The sequence below is a fragment of the Leptopilina heterotoma genome, unplaced genomic scaffold (assembly GCF_015476425.1).
Source record: "Leptopilina heterotoma isolate Lh14 unplaced genomic scaffold, ASM1547642v1 Lhet_62, whole genome shotgun sequence".
NCBI classification, from domain to species: Eukaryota; Metazoa; Arthropoda; class Insecta; order Hymenoptera; family Figitidae; genus Leptopilina; species Leptopilina heterotoma.
In genome coordinates this window covers 1,510,037-1,532,277 of record NW_025111146.1, presented here as the reverse complement: position 1 = coordinate 1,532,277, position 22,241 = coordinate 1,510,037, and the positions used below count along the sequence as shown (strand labels likewise).

Below are 22,241 nucleotides of genomic sequence, written 5' to 3'. Positions count from 1 at the left end.
TGTTTTTTCAAAAATGATAATTTAAAGTTTTTTTGCTATCTTAACAATATACAACAAAATTTTAAAAAGAAAAAAACTTTCATATTGAAAAATTTATCAAATATTTATTACAAATGACTTTCTTTTAAACCATTATTCTATTATAGATATGTAGATGATATTATTACTTGCATCCTAAAGAATAAAATCAATGAAATTGTTGATGTCTTTAATAGTTATGATGAGAGATTGCAATTTACTTTTGAGACACAGAGTAATAATTCTATTAGTTTCCTTGATGTACTTCTCATTAATGAAAATGGTAGAATTATTACAGATTGGCACAAGAAACCCACATTTTCTAGACGTACCATCAATTATTATTCTAAACATCCTTTTACGCAAAAAGTTGCAATAGTTTATAACTTCATTGATAGAGCTATTAAACTCTCTCATAAAAAATTTCATTCTAAAAATATAAAATTTGTCATGGAATCGTTAAAAAAGAATAATTATCCTTTTGAATTTATAAATAAATATGTAAAACATCGCATTTGTTCTATTAAACAGAATTCTCTAAGTCCAAAAAGTAGTAATTTGTATAGAATGTTTCCTAAGCTTTTTTTCCTTATGTACCTGGATTATATGAAAGGACATAAACTTTTCTTAAAAATTTCAATATTTTAACTATTCCTAAAAGAATAATAAAATGAGCCATAATTTAATCATCAAGGCTAAAGATAGAAACAGGAAATCTTATAATGTCAACACTGTTTACAAAATAAATTGTAGAAATTGTTCTGCTTCTTATGTTGGTCAATCTAAGAGAATGGTAGGTGTTCGTATTAATGAACACAAAAATTCAAAAATAGGTGTTATTGCAAATCATAATAATTCACTTAACCATTCATTTGACTGGGATAATTTTTTAATACTTGACAGAGAATTTTTTTATTTTGACGTAATGTAATAATCGTTATGGACCTTTTTTATATATATGTCAAAAATTAGATTAAACTTTGACATATATTTTGACCCATTTTAACCTATAGGTTAAAAAGGCGTCAAATTTTAAATAGATTTTGACGTATCATAGATACGTTTATTGTCCTTTATTGTCCCTTTTTAAGTTGTAGTTAAATAAAAGTCAAATTACACATAGATTATGACGTAACTAAATGAGAAAGTAGAAATAAAACGTCAAAATTAGGTCAAAATGATAGGTGTAAGAGCAAACACAATTTTAAAATTACCTTACATTGTTAGGTAAGATGCCAAACTTCACCTCATCATTAAGTCTGCGCGCGGAAATTGTTTGACAAATTTTGACGTCTATGTCAAAGCTGCCCTCAAACTTGACCTAAATTTTGAGGGTAGCGGGAATTCTTTGTCAAATTTTGATGTGTAGGTCAAAACTGCCCTCAAAATTGACCTAAATTTTGAGGGTAGCGGAAATTGTTTGTAAAACTTTCACGTCTAGGTCAAAACTTCCCTCAAAATTGACCTTAATTTTAAGGGTAGAGGGAATTCTTTGTCAAATTTTGACGTCTGGGTCAAAACTGCCCTCAAAATTGACCTAAATTTTGAGGGTAGTGGAAATTGTTTGTCAATTTTTTATGGGTAGGTCAAAATTGCCCTTAAAATTGACCTAAATTTTGAGGGTAGCGGAAATTCTTTGTCAAATTTTGACGCCTAGGTCAAAACTGCCCTCAAAATTGACCTATATTAACGTAATGTGAGGCCTTTATTTATCCTCTTTTTGACCTACAGGTCAAGAAATAGGTCAAATTAGACATATATTTTAACGTAATGTGAGGCCGTTATTTATCCTCTTTTTGACCTATAGGTCAAAAAATAGGTCAATTTTGACATAAGTTTTGACGGCCCCTTTGGGATAGGGCGCCCTTACAGAATCTTGAAATCTTAATCTTTATATATATATATATATATATATACACGAAGAATAGACGAGAGGCTCCGCTCAACGTGTTGAGTGAAGTCTCCCCGCGCTTCCCTCGACATTGTGCGAGAGAGAAAGAAGATTATGTTTAGCAATTGAGTATACAACAACGGAGTGTTCTCTCTCGGACATATTGTACTATGTTGCACTCTCTCTCTCCTATTATGCTTCTCTCTCGCACTAACGGCGATACATTAAAATATATCTTATTCTTAATTTTCTGAACCTTGGAAATGGGGTGAACGATGGTCCGGTTTTTAGTTAAAATATTTATATATTACAACCCCACATTATTAATACAGGCGGGAGCATTTTAGGTTATTATTATTACTATTATTCATTTTTTTTATTATTTTACTATTTAATTGTTTTGCTTCCCTGCACTAGTCTAGCGTTGAACCTACCTGCCATAAACTGCATCTTTATGGAAGGTTTCGGTGCAAGATTTAACCAACTTATTAAGGGGAGGTTCCCATTGCGGGAGTCAAAAAAATTGATTTCTTTTTTATTGTATTTTTTTAAAGCTATATATATGTAGAATATGTGTGTATAGCGATGTTTTGATCCGAAGAATATTTTCGTTTTTATGAAGTCTTGAACTCACCGCCGTCCCGAGCACTGAGTAACAAATGTCAGGCAAATCGAATCAATTTTTAAAAATTTTGCAAATCTGACCTCAGAATCGTAAAGAGCGGCCCTAAATACCTATAGATATTTATCATATACGCAAATTGAACAAAGAATTGCAATAAATACAATTATTGCACAAAAATGTTTCTCAAACCTTAAACGCGTTTTACTCGAAACAAGATTTTAAAACTGGTGGGCATCGTAGCGTCTAAACTATTTAATCAATCAACTTCGGGTTTGCGGATAATTAAAGGTAACTAAATTCTACTGGGGTTATACCTATAATATGATAAAATTGTTAACAATAGAGATTTTTACAAGAGATCAAATATGGAAAAATAATGCGAAAACGCAGTTTTTTTAAAAATGTGTCCGCCATTTTGTCATTTAATAACTTTTTAACTATTTTATAGGTATAACCTATTCTTTAGGATGTCACCTTTATAAAAAATTTTGAGTTTTTGTTTTAGACTAAAAATTGCGCAGTGTAGAATGCCCACTGTTTTCCCTATTTAAAAAAACATTATTTTCTAGATGCGCCATATTGGCCGCCATTTTGCATTTTTTTGAAAATGAAATATATATTTTAAAAGTTCAAGAATGTATCTTTATTTAGAAAAAAAAATTACATCGTTAAGTCATAGCCGTTCCTCGCAAAAAATTGTCAAAGTTTGTGTTTATTTTGGCCCCCGCAATGAGAACCTCCCCTTAATGTTGGAATTAAAACAACCTTTTTAGGTTATATAAAAGAAAGAATGGAATTTCTATTTTTGAAATGTCTATTATTCCGGCATACAAAGAAAGGGATTAATTTAAAAATTATTGAAATAATAATTTAGTAATATTATTATTATTAAATTACTTATTTTTACAATTAAAAGAATATTTAAATTATTCTTAGAAATTATTGCCACACAGTGCACTGAACTGATTCCTGCAAAAAAGCAAGTCCAGAAGTTTTGGCATGGCAACAGGTCCAACGCCCTGTCCCCACCTTTGCATATTTCTTAAAGAAGTAAAACTATAAAGCACATTAATTAGACATAATAATCGTTTAGTTCGGTTTCCGCAACCACAGAGGCTAAAACTCTGTTATCGGAATAAAAGAAATATTCTTAACCTATAACGTTCCCGTCCGGTACCGAGGACCCAAATTGGTTGTGTGCTTATACGAACAATTTGGTCGGACAACTAACTAAAATACCAACTTACTCCGAAGTCCACGGAGGCCGTTTTTCAAAATTCGAGACAGTGAAGTCAATTTATTTAAAGTAATATTTTCTTGTTGAAAGACCGGCCGGTTTCGAAAAGTTACCGCGTCCGCCCTGTATTCGAAGGTTTGGAAAGAAATTAGGAATATAGTAAATTTAAAAAAAAACTATTTTGTGCGTGTGTGAATAAAAATTGTGAATTTTCGCCCGCCTGAAGAAGACTTCAAGGCGCTAGATTGTAAGTTCCAGAACTCGTAAGTCACTGTATCGTTCTGGTTTGGTTTTACCCCCATCCCCCCTCTTTTTATTGTTTGAGGGACGGATGAATGCTTTTCTACTTTATAATAAATTATAATTATTATTCTTAATTCTCTTTCTATTTCTTTCTATTAATTTTTCTACATCTTCCTTACCCCCCCCCCCTTCTCTAATTAAATTCTGAATTTTACAAGTAACAGGAATAACGAATCCCAGTAAGATAAACAGAGCTCACGCTCTGGCAGTTTGAATTCCTCCGACAGACTTCAAAATAGGGCCATCTCAAATGCCCAAAATAATCTATATAGTTAATTTAACTATATTAATTATTTAAATATTTTCCGGTTCGTAACATTAACAAATAATAATATAATATTTATTTAAAAAGAAGTTATTGATGTTTTTAAATAATTTTACAATTAAAGAAATTTGTCAATAAATGTAATAAAGCATTTTTTGATTATTATCTAATAATTTTTAAAGTATCTGTCCCTGATAAGGAACAGATCAAAAGGTCGCGAAGCCTTGAGTCACGTCCTGTGTGTCAAACCTAGTCGGTCGATGTTTGATTGAACAAAATTTATTCTTCGTTAAAAGTTTGACAATTTATCCTGAAAAGGACTAATTGTCAACGTTTGCGTTGTTTGTCCTGAAAAGGACAGGTTGGTAGAGATGGTAAGGTGAAAACTTCCGCGGCCAGCGGAAGAGTGATGAGACGTTGTTTCCAAATAAAATATTTAATCCCAAAATATTTTTCTCTGAAGAGGACGGCAGGCAGTTGACGGTTTGGCAAGCGGGGCGTGTAGCGTCGAGCGATGGCGTGGCATCGGCTGAGAGCGGCACTCGGCGGAGTGATGGTTTGCAGGCGGAAGAGCGTGGTGTCAGCGACGCCAACGCAACCAGGCGTCGGTGTCTCTCGCGGTGAGAGACGTGTTGCTTCGTCGATGGCTGGCGAGGTAAGAGAGCGAGTCAGGGAAAATGAGCGGTAATTATGTGCCTCTACTGAGTCGCATCCGCGACATCCCTTTCACCTTAGCAAGAGCCAATTAGCGGGTGAGTTGCCCCTACCCGTTGCGCGCAAGCGCGGTACGGTTGAGGTTTTCAGAGCGAGAGTCAGTCGAGCGGGAGGCACAGAACAGGAAAGACGTGCCTGAAGATTTCCTTGTATAGACGGTGCACCGTGCCACTTTGCCTTTTTACCGTCAACTTTGTACCGTACCTCCGGTACAAAAATCTAACTTAAGTTTAAATCAAAATAAATGAATTATGTGTGGAAGTTAACGATCACTCTGAGTCAAGCAAATGGAAAAAATTAAAACAATTCCTTTAACGTTTTCAACAGCAAAGCTGTCCTCTTTAGAAACTATAATTTTATTAAATAAATTTAGACAATTAGTTCATTACAATATTTAATATAAAAATAAAATAACATTAATCAAATTATTACCGTAAAAAATTGCGAAAAATAAATTATTAATACATATTCAAAAATTAAAGAACAGAGGAAACGTCCTCATCTTAACGTATACGATTAGACACTAATTCACAATATAAGTTTTCATAAAATACAAACGTGGATCGATAAAGATGAGGTGAATGACCCATCAGTAAACAAAAACGAAAACAAATCAAAACCAAGAGAAATGTCAAGGTAACCTAGATAAGAAAAGAATCAAAGGAATTTCTTTTCCTCCAGAAAGTAAAAGTAGTGATTATTAAGTTCTTGTGTATCATCTTTTTTATTAACCGAATTATTTTGCAAATTAATATGAATCATCTCAGAAATTAGTCGTTTTTTATAATTAGATTCTCTGTCAAGTATTAAAAAATTATCCCAGTCAAATGAATGGTTAAATGAACTATTATGATTTGCAATAACCCCTATTTTTGAATTTTTGTGTTCATTAATACGAACACCTACACGGAAAAAGTATCGGCACGTCAGATGTACAGGTTGTGTCAAATTTTCTTCTACATTTATTTTGCACGCCATCTGTGCCAGTTTGGCGTATCTGACGTGCATTGCGTACGTTTGATATCTCAAAATGGCACCTCAGACGTGCAAAATGAAATGTACTGCTGTTGACACTGTCCTTGGCGCATCTAATGTCCCGGAATTTTTTCCGTGTACCATTCTCTTAGATTGACCAACATAAGAAGCAGAACAATTTCTACAATTTATTTTGTAAACAGTGTTGACATTATCAGATTTCCTGTTTCTATCTTTAGCCCTTATGATTAAATTATGGCTCATTTTATTATTCTTTTAGGAATAGTTAAAATATTGAAATTTTTAAGAAAAGTTGATGTCCTTTCATATAATCCAGGTACATAAGGAAGAAAAACCTTAGGAAACATTCTATATAAATTACCACTTTTTGGACTTAGAGAATTCTGTTCAATAGAACAAATGCGATGTTTTACATATTTATTTATAAATTCAAAAGGATAATTATTCTTTTTTAACGTTTCCATGAAAAATTTTATATTTTTAGAATGAAATTTTTTATGAGAGAGTTTAATAGCTCTATCAATGAAGTTATAAACTATTGCAACTTTTTGCGTAAAAGGATGTTTAGAATAATAATAATTAATGGTACGTCTAGAAAATGTGGGTTTCTTGTACCAATCTGTAACAATTGTACGATTTTCATTGATGAGAAGTACATCAAGGAAACTAATAGAATTATTACTCTGTGTCTCAAAAGTAAATTGCAATCTCTCATCATAACTATTAAAGACATCAACAATTTCATTGATTTTCTTCTTTAGGATGCATGTAATAATATCATCTACATATCTATAATAGAATAATGGTTTAAAAGAAAGTTTATCAATACATGAAATTTTTAAGTCATCCATGACTATGTCAGAAAATAAACCAGAGATAGATGAACCCATAGGAGTACCATATATCTGTTTAAAAAATTTATTATCAAATTTTAAGTAAATATTGTCAAAAAGAAATTGCCAAGACATAAGTAGATCATCCAAAGAAATATTTAAACATGGGGAAATAGAAGCCTAACGTCCGATAAAAGAATCACGAACATGATCAGAGTCAACATTTGTAAACAAAGAGACAGCATCCTAACTAATTAAAATATGATCATCAGGAATAGAAAAAGAATTAATCTTGTTTATGAAATCATAACTGTTACGTATATACGATCTTGGTTTTTTATAGAGTTATTAAGAAGTGTAAATACTTGTTTAGATAAAAATTGAGTTGTTGAGCCAATAGTAGAAACAACTGATCTCAATGGATTGTTATTCTTGTGGATCTTGGGTAAACCATACATTTTTGAGAGATTCGTATTAGTTTGAGTAAGTTCAATGTCACTAAATTTTCTATAAAGCAAATCATTGTTATTAAGATATTTTAAAATTTTATAAGTTTTAGTTTTTAAATTTGGTAACGGATCTCTATTAATGACCTTGTAAGTCTTTTTATCAGAAAGCAGTAATTCAAGTTTTTGTTTATATTCGGTCTTATTCAATGCGACCGTAACATTTCCCTTGTCAGCAGTAGTAAATATTATATTATCATGACGGTTGACAAATGATTTTGTTTCAGCCAGATTTTTTTGAAAAAATCCTATCATGTATATTAATATGTCGTAGATTACTATTGTTATGAGAACTAAGATTTTTAATCAAACTACTTCTTATATTATTAGAAATTTCATCATTTAATTCTTAAGAAGACACAAAATTTTCGACAGACTTAATATATTCAATATCCGTGTTTAAGCATATGTTATTATAATTATTAGTGTCATAAAACTTAAAAGTTTCACCTAATGACATAACATTAGTAACATCATCACGAATGTCAACATTAGATAAATTTAGAAACCAATTAGGTTGAGAGTTAAACTGTTATTGAAATTTAATTTTAAACGATTACATTGGAAAAATCGAAATTTCTTAACAGACTGTTTACAAATTTTATTTTTGAATCGAGCCAATTTTTTGTTATGTATCTCATAAATAGAATTCAGACTTAGCTGAGAAAAATTGTTTTCTAATACAAATTTAAATTTATTAATTTGTTTAGACAAATAATAAATGTGAATACATTTATCTTCGACGAAAATATTTAACAATTTATTTTTAAAGGCTTTAAGAAGAGAATTAAATTTTGAGTTACCAGTACTACTATGCAAGAAAAAATGATCAAAACTAGAATCAATTGTGTCGATGTGTTTAGGCGTCAAATCGTATGTCCGACAATTCAGAAGAAACTGTAGTTGAGTGGTAAATCTAACAGCACGTTTACTGATGTTAATCCATTCTTTCAAAATTCTCCTTTGTTGTAAAGAAGAAGAAAATTGGAAAATATTTGCAGCACAGTTGTATGACCCTTGTCGATCCATGGTCAATAATAATAATATAATAATGATTCTATCACTCGGTTTTCAAATTAATTATGTGTGAAAGTTAACGATCACTCCGAGTCAAGCAAATGGAAAAAATTAAAACAATTCCTTTAACGTTTTATACGTTGAGATGAGGACGTTTCCTCTGTTCTTTCATTTTTGAATATGTATTTATAATTTATTTTTCGCAATTTTTTACGGTAATAATTTGATTAATGTTATTTTATTTTTATATTTAATATTGTAATGGACTAATTGTCTAAATTTATTAAATAAAATTATAATTTCTGAAGAGGACAGCTTTGCTGTTGAAAACGTTAAAGGAATTGTTTTAATTTTTTCCGTTCGCTTGACTCGGAGTGATCGTTAACTTCCACACATAATTAATTTAAAAACCGAGTGATAGAATCATTATTATATTATCAAAATAAGCGAATTCACTTAAAAAATTAAGGCAATTAAACGAAAACATTCGGATAATGAATAAAATATTTATTTACTCCAACGTTTTGAAATCTAAATGATTTCCTCTTCAGAAGGTCTATCCAAAAAAATATACAAAATTAAAATAATAATAAAAAGTATAGGGGAGAGTCTCCAGTTGTGAGACGGGTTTCATTTTTGACCCGTAAATTGTAAACAGGTAAACGAAATTGTAAATAAAATACACCGTTCGAAAGGTAACAGAAATACGCAACTTTTATTAAAAGAAAGTATAGTGTTTCGATGAACTCAAAAAATTTTACGATACATTTTCCGAGCACATCGCTTTTTTCAAAAAAAAAATGTCTCCAGTTGTGAGACACTCATTAAAAATTGCTAAAATTTAATAAGTTTGACATAAAACGTTATGTTTAGTAGAAATAATTAAATATATTAATAATATATATTATTATATACTAAATAATAATATTTATTCGCCAAAATATGACTATCAAATAAACACAATTTAATAGCTTCAACAAGAGCATTAAAATTGATTTCTTCTGAATCAATTAACTTTTTTCCACTTGACATGCCCAAAAATACTAGAAAAAAAAATCAAAACAACATTTAAATAGTATCCCTGCAAAGTCGTATTTTTTATGCTGCCCAGATGGGTGTTGACACCGTCTCACAACTGGTGATATGCTGTGTCTCACACCCAGAAATTGGCGCTATTTTGAAAAAGGAAAATTAAATCATTTTCAACCGTCGATTGGAACAATGCAATATTGCATAACAAAATATAAGGAAAACACTAAAAGAAAATGCATTACATTTACCTTTTCCAATTAATTAACTTGGAAAAAAAGTACTTTGCATTTATTGAAAAAACGCTTTTTAGTCGATTGTCACACACAGTGTTGGTATTTAACAAAAACAGTTAATATATCCGCTTCGGCGTACACGAAAAAGTTGGCTCATGTAAAAAGAAATGTTTTTATATAAACCAATCGGATTTTTAATATTGCATGTTAAAAAAAATTGACTGTCTCACAACTGGAGGTGTCTCACAACTGGAGACTCTCCCCTATAGGGGAGAGTGGTCCTAAGTTGGCCGTGGGCCTAAGTTGGCTACCCTGCATTTCTCAGAGATGGTATACTGGACGAATCTATAATTTTGTGGTATGATATATTGATAAACCATGATATAATTTATGGACCTAATTATAATCTAAGATTCTTGTACGCATTGTGAGGACAATAATATTGTTTACGACCAAAAAAATTTAATTTTTCTCGTTTTTTCGAGAGCAGCTACAAGAGATAAATAATTAAAAATTTCTAAATGAGTGTGTGCGCTAGTTCCTTTATTTAATGTAAGAGGTTCTGTTTAATAATGATAAAATGATAAAATGATGTTTAATAATGAAAATAATCTTAATTTATATTTAATAAGAGGTTCTGTTGATTTTTTAATTAAATTTTTGCTTCCTCATAAAGGAAGCCTTATAGTGATGTCGATTTCCGAATTTTTTAGAATCAATTATTTTTACAAATATTCAAGTGTAGTATACATAATTCGTCGAGAGGAACAAATGTCCGGATGTATGTGTGTATGTATGTGTGTGTGTGTGTGTGTATGTCACCGATTCTTGTGGACAAATTTTCTCTTACACGTCTTGACGGATTTTGATAAAATTTTATAGGTGTATTACGGTCACGAATACCAAAAATCAGACAAAAGGATTTTCAAAAATATCTAAAAAAAAAATTTTTTTCAACAATTTTTTAATTTTTGAAAAAATTAATTTTTGGATTTTTTGAAATAACTTTTTTCTATATTAAAATTTTTATTAATTCTTGTCAAAATTGCATTCCTGACATAAAAACGAATCGATTCATGTATATAAAGTATATATTTTATCAAAATTTATAGAATTAATAAATATTTTAAATTTTCACAAAAAATTGAAATTTTGTATTTTTTGACATTTTATCTTAACACTTTAAAATAATTATTCTAAAATAAAAAATTAAACAATTCGTATATATTATATTGAGGAAGCTTAATGATCATGAAATGAACAATTTTTATTGGCGTAATAATTTGAAACTTGTAAAAATCTACAGTGGTCCTAAGTTGGCCACAGTAGTATAGCTAGGCCGGTTCTACGTCGTATCGGTAATGTAGATTCCTACTTACCGACCGCTAGGGTAAGTTACAGGGCGTTAGTGGGGTATATGTCGGTAATTTACCGGCCGTTGGTGGGGGTATGAGTTTCTGTCACTAGATGGCGTTAGTGGGGTATGTACCGGTAATTTACCCGCCGTTGGTGGGGGTATAATTTTCTGTCACTTGATGGCGTTAGTGGGGTATGTACCGGTAATTTACCCGCCGTTGGTGGGGGGTATAATTTTCTGTCACTAGATGGCGTTAGTGGGGTATGTACCGGTAATTTACCCGCCGTTGGTGGGGGTATAATTTTCTGTCACTAGATGGCGTTAGTGGGGTATATGTCGGTAATTTACCAGCCATTGGTGGGGGTATAATTTTCTGTCACAAGATGACGTTGGTGGGGTATATGTCGGTAATTTACCAGCCATTGGTGGGGTACCTGATTTGCATATATTTAAATTAGTTAACCCTTTTAATTGACGTTAGTGGGGTATTTTGATTTGCTTATTTAACTTTCATTGTTAACCCTTTTAGTTTATGCAAATTCCACCCACTATCCACCCTTTTGGACGTAGAATATGCAAATACCACCCCCTCCCACCACCCACTCACCTATGTAAAATACATTGCTCTTAGTTAACCACCACCCCCCACCCACTTTTTTTCTATTATATACATATTTCCAATACTACCACCCACCACCACCCACTTAGTATAAACCAGAAATTTCAAAAATCATATAGAGAAGCGCAAGGGACTAAGCGTTCGCGAGATACCGCGCAGGCGTTGTGGGTAGTGGGAGTGGGTGGTGGTGGGTGGCGTGGTAAGGCCCAGTGCGCAGCAAAAGTGCGCGTACGGTTACCGCGTTGAGTGAGTGAAAGTTCCATGCGTCAGACCTGTCTGTCTGACTCTCACAGCTTGCTTCACTAATACTATAGCACCATAGGGATAAATGTATTGTCCAAAAATATGTAAGCAAGTTTCAACTTGTCTTTTTCCAAGATAACAATAGTATTATTTGAAAATATTTAAACAAGCTTCAACCTGCATCTTGAATAGAATAGAGCTTGTCTAAAAAAAACCTTTAGACAGGTTTTAACCTGACTGTAGATGAGAACAAAGACATTCCTTAAGAAACCTTTTAGTGACGTCATTTTATGCGAGTTTGAACACGTCTTCTAAATGTCTCTTCATTGAGGTAGTTGCGTGCGCAGTCGTTAAAGTGGGGGTAAAAGAGTGGGAGTTGAAGAAGAAAAGTGGGGGTTTAAGGGATATAAGGTAGGTTGGAAGCAACGATTCGACACTTCTATTAAAATTTCCAGCAGTAGCAGCAACAGTATTATCAGTGTCAACAGTACCAGCAGCTTCAGCATCTACAGCAGCATTAGCAGTACTAGCAGCTTTAACAACTACAGCATCATCTCCTCATTTGATAGGTAAATTTCATTTCTTTAATAAAAAACATTTTGTATTCCAAATTAGTTTTTTTAAATTTAATATTAAAAAAGTCCATCTTTTTTTCTTTGCTTACAGATATTAAAACAATGGACTTCCAAAAAGTCAACGCCACTGGTCGCATGGAGAGATTTCTACCAACGAAGCCGCTTTCTGAATTGACTGTGAATGAGTTATATAACGTAACTAAAATAAACAAGGTGCAGACGAAATATGGTTCTAGGATTGTAGTAGACCTGGATGCTACATTTACCACTTTTCTACCGGCAAGGTTTTCAAAACTATTTGAAGATGACCCTACTTCCTTCACAATGATGGAAGAAGCCGTGCAATCGGAGAAGTTACGATTAAAGTATATTGGTGGTAAATTTAATGTTATTGAATTTGAATAAAATATATATTCTAAGGTTATATTGTAAAAAAATTATGTAAATATTTAAAGGTTTTAAATAATAAAAAAAAAATTACTTTTAAATGGATTGTTTTATTATTCTACCTTCATATTTTAAATAATTTTTTAATTAATTGTATTTTATATAAAATTATATAAGTAAATTTTTATTAAAGTTAAAGGAAAAAAAAATGTTTCAAGTATATAATATTAAAGGAGTAGGTATATCAAGAAAGAAAGAAAGACAACATTTTTTAAAATTATAAAATTCATTTATTCATATGTATATAGAAAAATTAAACTTATTACAATAATGTTTCATAATTTTCATAAAATGATTTTAAATTAGTATTCACATCATCATCATCATCCACTTCGTCGATACCATTTGAGAAGTTTCTCAGTTCACTCGTTACATTTAAAAACCAATTTCGAAGCTTAAATATATTGTTTACTGCACAATTTTCAGTTTGTGTAATATGATGAGTACATGTAGGTGGTAAAAATTCAGTTTTAATATTCTTAAACGCTGGACAGTCAATTTCTTCTAAATTGTATACATTCATTAAATACTTTTCTAACCACTGTTTTTTTTCACAACCTTTAACATAGATAGTTTTTGCTCCTCGTAATGCATCTTGTAAAATGGTTCGCACTTCATCGTAACACACATCTCCAGCCATCCAAGGGATTGAATGATAGTTGTTTGTTAACCACAGGTTTTCACTTTTATAACGTCCAGGTAGAGAATTCCAAGCACAAGGTGGTTCAAAGAGGTAAACTCTTGGTTGAGCATCTGCCTCCAGAGGAACTATAGCCAACTCTTTGAAAATAAATTCATTGCAGGGTTTTTTAAAACCTTGAACGTCTACTATGAACTCCATTTTAGAATAGAAATGAGTATCTGCTTCAGAAATATGTCTTATATACTTCTCCACTTCACCCCCACCACTTTGTTTCCCTCTCCACTCCTTATAACTTTTTAATAATACCACTGATTGGTTTATACTGAACTATACGATCATGTATGATGAGACAATATGCAGTTGTATCAGCAGGTATATTTTCTCTAGCTTCAATTTCTAAACGTACATCGACTGAAGACTGCTTTAAAAACTCATTTTGTTTCGAACAATCAATAACAATTAAAGGTGCTTTTGATTTAAAAGTATTAATAGCTAAAGTAGGTTCTGAATCTTTTCCATAATAAGAAGATTGAAAATTAGCATACATATCATATAATAAAGAATACTGATTTTGATCAAAATTTAAATTTAAATTTCCATAAGGGTAAGATTGTGAGTTCAAAAAGAGTTTTACATTTGTAATATTACAATGATCAAAGTAACAGGATGTTTCTTTGAGTTGATTCTTTCTTCCAGTTTGAAATCCAACAATTACATATCGTGGTTTCTCTAATTGAGATGAAGATTTGAGTTGCCACATAATTCTTGAACTTTCTGGAAGTAAAGGATACTCATACATTTCCCACGATCGGAAACTCATAGAAATTAATGGATCCTTCTCAATAAATTTTAATAATTTAATTTTATTGTTATCAGATGGTAAAATATATGGTACTAACCATTCAATTTTATTAATTGTAATTTTAAATTCTTCATTATTCTCAAGATTTCCTGTTTGAATAACAGCATTTAAATCATTTCGTGATCTTATCAAAATGAGTTCATGTTTAGCATTTACAACAATTTTCTTATAATCTTCAGCAAAACCGAAAAGCATACTAAGTGGAATTGTTACATTAAAATAACCATTTTCTATAGTCATTTTTAAATCCAAAGCAGAATATTCAAAGACACCTGCATTTCCAACACGTATAAGTTGAGAAGGAGTTAGTGAAACCAGGTTTTTTATAGTTGAAGTATAACCAACATATTTGCATCTATCAATCTCGATACCATTTAATTCATAACGAATTTCATCAAATAAGTAAGCTATAGCATTATTAATAAGAGAAACATTTTCTGTTAAAGTATTTCCATCATTCTTTGTCAAGCGTCCAAATATATGTAAGGAACTGCTACTCGGTAAAATAGATAAATCCTGATTCTGAACTATAATCCGAATTTCATCACTATTGTTGAAAGATGATGATGCATATGGTTGATGACTATGAATTTCATAATTTGCTATAGATTCATCAAAATTCACTTGAGTTGGAATGCTGAGAATTTCATCCATTTTTCTTATAACAACGACACAAAATGAATAGATATAATTTTTCACCTCTCTTCTGCTTCTTCTTCTTCTTTATTTTTAATGTCTGATTCGCAGACCAAGTTTCTTCAGAAATATTTGATTCTGAGGTGTTAACACCTTGCGAGTTATATTCACACTGCTTTTCTTTACACATGTTGGTTCACTTTTATAACTACCACCAACTTTTCTTTTTTGATTGTAAATAATTCCCATTACACTGATTTTATATGTAAACGTATTGTTATTGTCTCTCCTCTAAAATTTACTAAATTACCGTCCTGATCAACTATACGCAGCTGAATATTATATATTGTCTTTACGGTGACTGGATAGTAAATGACATTATTTGGAACTTCTATGATTTTATATCCAGTAGGAACAGAAGGATAAAATTGATGTATTGTATGTACTTTCTTTCCATTAATATATGATCCTGTTGTAATATTACACTCAACACGTATAGCATTCACCTTCATTATAGATATAATTGAATCAGAAACATTAACTGTATTTGCTCCAAGATACTTGGGAGAAAATCCAAATAATTGTCCTATACCATTTTCTTTTCTGAAGTCAATTTCACGATTAGATGCAATTGTACAGTGTAATGTATTTGTATCAACCGTCATTTTTAAAATAAGACCAGTGCGTCTTATTCTATGTTCAATATGCTTTTTAATATCTTCGATTTCATAACTACCTGTAGGTATTTCTATATCGAAACCATCTATATAAAATGTATTAGCACCCTTATCAATGTTGGGAATTGAGTTGAATGTAAGGAGTTCAACAAGACCAAGAACATAATTTTTGTTAGATGATAGTTCAATTGGTGGAAAGTATGAAGCCTCAAGGGTTGAAGAATTCCCTGATAACGTGAGAGTGATAGAATCATTCATGTTGAGTGTTTAGTTGTATACTGAAGCTTGAAATTGGTTATACATTCTTATATAGACTAAAGTTATTCTTCATTGTAAGTTGATTACACAGAAATTTAAGACACAAATGACCGCATATAAACGTATCAAAATTTTGATATCTTTCATGATTATATTTTATATAGCTACCAACACCTAAGTAAACAATGAGATCCAATGGTGGTGAAAGATTACCAAAACTGTCAAAGTATTCGGTTTCATTGTTCACCTTTTTATATGCAACCCAATGAGTTCCAGGACCTTCTTTATTATCAAGATTTATTATTGCTGATTCATATTGAAATGGCCCTCCTATGGGTAATTCATTTCTCATAAAGACTCCTCTAAAATATGGTATTTTTAAACTTTTAGAATATTTTAGAAGATCATAATCACTTAGTGCACGGTGAGGTAGCTTCAATATTAGTTTTTTGATATTTTTTTCTTATTATATAATCCTTTGCCTTTGTAAGGTTGCATATAAAGGCCAAGTCCCCGTTGATATGGTTTCATGTATAGACCTTTTCCTAAAGCAATGGATTCCATAGTATGATTATGTCGCTGAGCTTCTGAAAGTTCTTTCTTAGCAACATTAGCTTCATTTACAGCTTTCACTATACCGCTAATTCCACCACTAAGCGCCCCTAAAGCACTCAGTCCAGCAAAAATTGGTACAAGAGGTAAAATACCCCCAACTTTTAAGGGTATAGGAAGAATTCGAGGTGATATAATCTTAGATTTACCGCCATACTGTTTTATAGCCTTTCTTGCACCAATCATAGCAGTTCTAATTGTATCTAAAGAGTTGTTATTAGATTTCATAGACTTTTTAGCAGCATTAACAATCTTCTTTAAAGTAACATGTTTTTTAGAAATAACCTTCTTACTCTTCTTCTTCTTCTTCTTTGATTTCTTTGTCTTAATCTTTTTATATTTCTTATTAACTTTTATCCCCATCCCAAATTTAGACTTGGCTTTCATTATATTAGTTACAGCTAATGCAACTGCTTTTTCACTTAATTTAGCGTCTTTAGAAACAACCCGTTCCCACGCCTTCTCAGCAAGTATTTTATCTGCAGAATTTCTTATAGCCACGTCTTTATCTTTTGAATAAGCTATATCATGATCTTTACAAGCTGCATCTAAAGGGTTTATACCAGAATCACCACGTGCAAGACGTTTTGCTAACTTCGTACCAGGTCCACAATATTGATAACCCGGGAAATGAAACTCGAATGGTAATTTATTGATTATAGTATTGAGAAAGCCTTGACCGCGACAAGAAATTTTTTTATTATTTTTTTTCACTTTATCATGAGTAATCATTCCTCACTCGACTGTGGTTCACAACTAACTGATTGGATACAGCTATATAAACGCTATATTTATACCTATACCTTCAGTCGATTTCAAGATGCGGTTTAATGTACAAGATGTTCAACTCCCAATAGTGAATGTTGATAACCTTCTTCCAAACAAGGATGATGGTGTAAAACGTCATGGATGTCTATTTTCAAACAGCATTCGTGCAGCTTTTTGTGGACCATCAAATTGTGGAAAGACAAATGCTCTTTTGTCTTTAATCATACATCCGAATGGTTTAAGCTTTGAAAATATATATTTATATTCAAAGTCTTTACAACAACCAAAATATCAATTTTTAGAAAAAGTTCTCAGTAAAGTTGATGGTATTGAATACTTTCCATTTAGAGAACATGAAGAAGTGGTTTCACCTAAAGACGCTAAACCAAATTCAGTATTTATTTTTGATGATATTGCTTGCGAGAAGCAAGACAATGTAAGAGCATTTTTTTGCATGGGTAGGCATGTCAACGTTGACAGTTTCTATCTATGTCAGACATATGCCCACATTCCCAAACATCTTGTTAGAGATAATATTAACTTACTAGTACTTTTTAAACAAGATGAGAGAAACCTTAAGCATGTTTATAACGATCATGTAAATACAGATATGACTTACAATCAATTTCGTGATTTATGCTCAACATGTTGGAATTCTGATAGATATGGGTTTGTTGTTATAGACAAAGACCGAAATTTAAATGAAGGAAGATATAGAAAAGGTTTCGATTGCTTTATTCAGTTATAAGTATCTATTGGTCTACAACTTTCATTAGTATAATTTTAGACATCAATATATAAACATGTTTCGGAAAGAACGAGAAACGCTTCATGAAATAGCAAAAGCAAGTGATGCTATACGCAAGAAACATCGTATACTTAAAAGTGGTAGAGAGACTGCAGAAAATATATTAAAAGAAACTTTTCAACCACTAGTTACTCCATTGGAGAAATTGGTGAATAGAAATTATAATCCAATCAAGAATGAAAATGTATCAAAAAAAATAAAAAAGGAAGAAGAAGAAGAAGAAGAAGACTTTGAAACAACATTCAAGACTGCTGTTAGTGATGATGATGAACCATTTGATATACCTGCATATAATAACTATACATTTGATGATCCTATATCTAAAGTAGAAGATTTACAAAATTTAAAAAGTGAAAATATAATTGATGACTTATCAAATCAAGAGTATCAAGATGTTATACATGAGCAAAACGATATGTTAAATGATAATTTAACAGTTCAAGAGTCTTATGAGCAGAATAATATACAACAACAACAACAAGATTCCGACAAATTAACAAATAAATTTATAACATTATTGAATAAAAATAGAAAACAATATTTGGATATGGTTTACGGAGTGCGGAAAGTTAAAGATAGAGGTTTCATGATAGGTAATACAGAAATTAATTTTGATGGTCCTCTCATAGACTTAGGTGGAAAGAAAAAATATACTAAAACAGATGGATTACTAGAACTTTTATTTAGAGAAAAACCTAATGAAGATTCTATAAGTTCAGATGATTTAGCCAACTATAAAGAAATATTACAAGCTACTAATGCACATAGAAGGAATTATAGTCCAAATAAACCTATTCGTACAAACAACAGTTTTAAATACACAAATGTTATTGCAAAGCTTTATCAGAAAACAGGAGAATCTTTACAGAAAAAGAATTTATTACCGCAATCTATGTTAGTGAAAAAAGAATCATATTCAGACTACATCTACTGGGATGATCCAAATGAACTTGTTGATCGTTTACGATTACTTATAGCATCACGAGAAGCTGGAAATCCAAGTCATAACAATGAAATTATGAGTATTATTGAAGAATTACGGGAAAGTAAAATTATATATTAAGTGTGTATATAAACTTTGAATCAGTATTGTGTTGAGTATTGATGTATTCATATATACCTTAAAATGGATGACAAAAAGTTAGCAGTTGTCACAGAATTACATAGACAAGCTAGAAGAAATTATCCACGTCGTAAAGTACAAATGCGTGGTGTGGATGAAACATGGCAAGCAGATTTGGTTGAAATGATACCATATTCGAAAGTTAACAAAGGATTCAAATATATGCTTACTGTTATAGATATATTTTCCAAGTATGCATGGGCAGTACCTGTAAAAAGTAAATCTGGGAAAGATGTTTCTACTGCTATGAAATATATACTCAAAGATAGACGTATACCTAAAAATTTACATACTGATAGAGGCAAAGAATTTTATAATTTAATATTTGAGAATTTAATGAAATCATATAAAATTAAACTGTATTCAACATATAGTAATTTGAAAGCTTCAATAATTGAAAGATTTAACCGAACACTTAAAAATATGATGTGGCCGCAGTTCAATTTAAGAGGAAATTATAAATGGGAAGATATATTACCATCTCTAATTTCAAAGTATAACAACCAGAAACATCGAACTATTGGTATGAAACCCAAGGATGTCAGGAAACAAGATGAAAAAGAATTATTGAAACGTATCTCAAAACAGAGGAAAATTTTAACTAAAAGAGCAAAATTCAAAGTTGGCGATAGAGTTCGAATAAGCAAGAATAAACATATTTTTGAAAAAGGATATACACCAAACTGGACAACTGAAATATTTACCATCTCTCAAGTTAAATCAACAAAACCAGTAACATATAAGTTGAAAGATTATCAGGATCAACCCATCGAAGGTGGTTTCTACGAAGAAGAAATTTCTAAAGTGAAATATTCAGATATATATCTCATAGAAAAAGTTCTCAAGAATCGTCGTGATGAAGTCTTTGTAAAATGGTTAGGTTTTGATAATTCACATAATAGTTGGATAAAAAAATCAGACATGTAATAGTTTATTATCTTTTCTGAAAGTTAAAGTTAACTTTTAGAAAAGTTAAAGTTAACTTTTGGAAAAGTTAAAGTTAACTTTTAGAAAAGTTAAAGTTAACTTTTAGAAAAGTTAAAGTTAATTTGACTGGTATCATAGTGTTCTTTTAATACAAAGATTATACTTTATACTACAATCTTTATATTAAGAACACTATGATACCAGTCAAATTGAAGTTAACTTTTTGAAAAGTTAAAGTTAACTTTTTGAAAAGTTAAAGTTAACTTTTTGAAAAGTTAAAGTTAACTTTTTGAAAAGTTAAAGTTAACTTTTTGAAAAGTTAAAGTTAACTTTTTGAAAAGTTAAAGTTAATTTGACTGGTATCATAGTGTTCTTTTAATACAAAGATTATACTTTATACTACAATCTTTATATTAAGAACACTATGATACCAGTCAAATTGAAGTTAACTTTTTGAAAAGTTAAAGTTAACTTTTTGAAAAGTTAAAGTTAACTTTTTGAAAAGTTAAAGTTAACTTTTTGAAAAGTTAAAGTTAACTTTTTCTTATTTAAATATTTTTTATATTGAAATGAATGTATACTTACTACGGACCGTGACTTAGCAGGTTACAACTTGATTTTGAAGGGTGACAAATGTATTGTCTAAAAATTTGAAAGCAAGTTTCAACTTGTCTTTTTTCCGAGATGACAATAGTATTGTTTGAAATCTTAAAGCATGTTTCAACCTGAATCTTGAATAGAATAAAGATATTGTCTAAAAAACGTTTAGACAGGTTTCAACCTGACTGTAGATGAGAATAAAGACATTTTTTTGAGAAACCTTCAAACAGGTTTTAACTTGATTTGAAGATAGAAAAAAGTTAGAAATGGTTTAAGAATTTATTTTTACTTGTGTGAGTTATAAAGTTGGTATTACTGTTTTAAATTTAATTTTATATTAAGTTAATATAATATTGAATAATATGTAAGCTAATTGTACAAGGTTTTATTAAATAAAGTAGACATAAAATTGGCAACAAATTTTTTGGTTTATTAATAATCTTCATATTTCACCCATCCAATCTTTTACAATATATAATACTATAATATAAATAAATATAACATCTAATATATAAATACGTAGAATATATGAAACAATAAATATTTAAACTTCTAACATCACAATATCATTATTATCACAATCATTTTCGTCGTTTTTGATTTTATAATGTCCCCAAGCAAGAGTATCTGTACTGTTTTCTAATAAATATCTTTTATCATCATAAGGACTTAATGCTATTTTTGTTTGTTTCAGTGTATGTACGTTGTGTAGTTTTGATCGTATAGAATATTGTACTCTAGTTTGTATTTTAATGTTCTTTAAGCAGTATACATAATCATTGAAAGTAATAGATTTTTTCACAACTACCGTCTTGACACCTTTTGCTTTTTTCATAAAATCTTCTCCATCTACACGAATACTATACATTTTACTTCGTAAGCCAACAAATTCTGTTATTATTCGTCCATTACACTCATCTTTCATGAGTCCTAAGACTTTTTTATTAGCTTGCGGAATTCCATATATATTATCAGCAGGATAGTCAGATGTATCAAATTTACAAATATCTGCTTTCATATCAGAGTAGATATCTGTACATTTAATTTTATAAATAAGGCTGTCAGTGTCAGTGTAGAGCAATTTACAATTTTTACCATACTTGTTTCTCATATATTTATAATGAAAATCATACATTAATGTTTTAGATATATCCAAAACGCTAAGTCCAATATAGATGGGTTTGTTCATAAGCACTTCCGTTTTGTTAAGCTCCACAGCAACCAAGTTTTCATTGAAAATAGCTCGTGTGTGGAAGTTTGGCTTTGAAATAAGAGCTTCTGCTCCATACCTACCCTCCCATTTTGTTACAAGTTTTACATCAACGCGTTTTCGTACATTCTCCATTGTCTTGCCATAAACTGCATTGTTCATGAGTTTGAAAAGATTTTTTTCAAACTCATTTTTTGCATCTGTTC

General features: G+C 30.6%; 4 protein-coding genes across 5 annotated transcripts in view; 2 read left to right on the top strand and 2 right to left on the bottom strand.

Moving 5' to 3' along the window:
- Nucleotides 1-22,241, top strand: part of LOC122509726 — a 261,290-nt gene that overhangs the window by 75,734 nt on the left and 163,315 nt on the right. The gene's annotated exons all lie outside the window — the stretch shown is intronic.
- Nucleotides 12,178-14,222, bottom strand: LOC122509751. The gene is made up of 3 exons (XM_043623983.1): nt 13,225-14,222; nt 12,554-12,611; nt 12,178-12,443 (listed from the first exon to the last, which is right to left on the bottom strand). The coding sequence occupies exons 1-3, from the start codon at nt 13,750-13,752 to the stop codon at nt 12,178-12,180; spliced, it is 852 nt and encodes a 283-aa protein (XP_043479918.1). The 5' UTR covers nt 13,753-14,222.
- LOC122509750 lies at nt 13,841-15,070 on the bottom strand. Its single transcript, XM_043623982.1, has one exon. It carries the CDS (start codon nt 15,068-15,070, stop codon nt 13,841-13,843), a length of 1,230 nt encoding a protein of 409 aa, XP_043479917.1.
- Nucleotides 19,640-20,855, top strand: LOC122509749. The gene is made up of 2 exons (XM_043623980.1): nt 19,640-20,173; nt 20,831-20,855. Exons 1-2 carry the CDS (start codon nt 19,722-19,724, stop codon nt 20,853-20,855), a joined length of 477 nt encoding a protein of 158 aa, XP_043479915.1. The 5' UTR covers nt 19,640-19,721.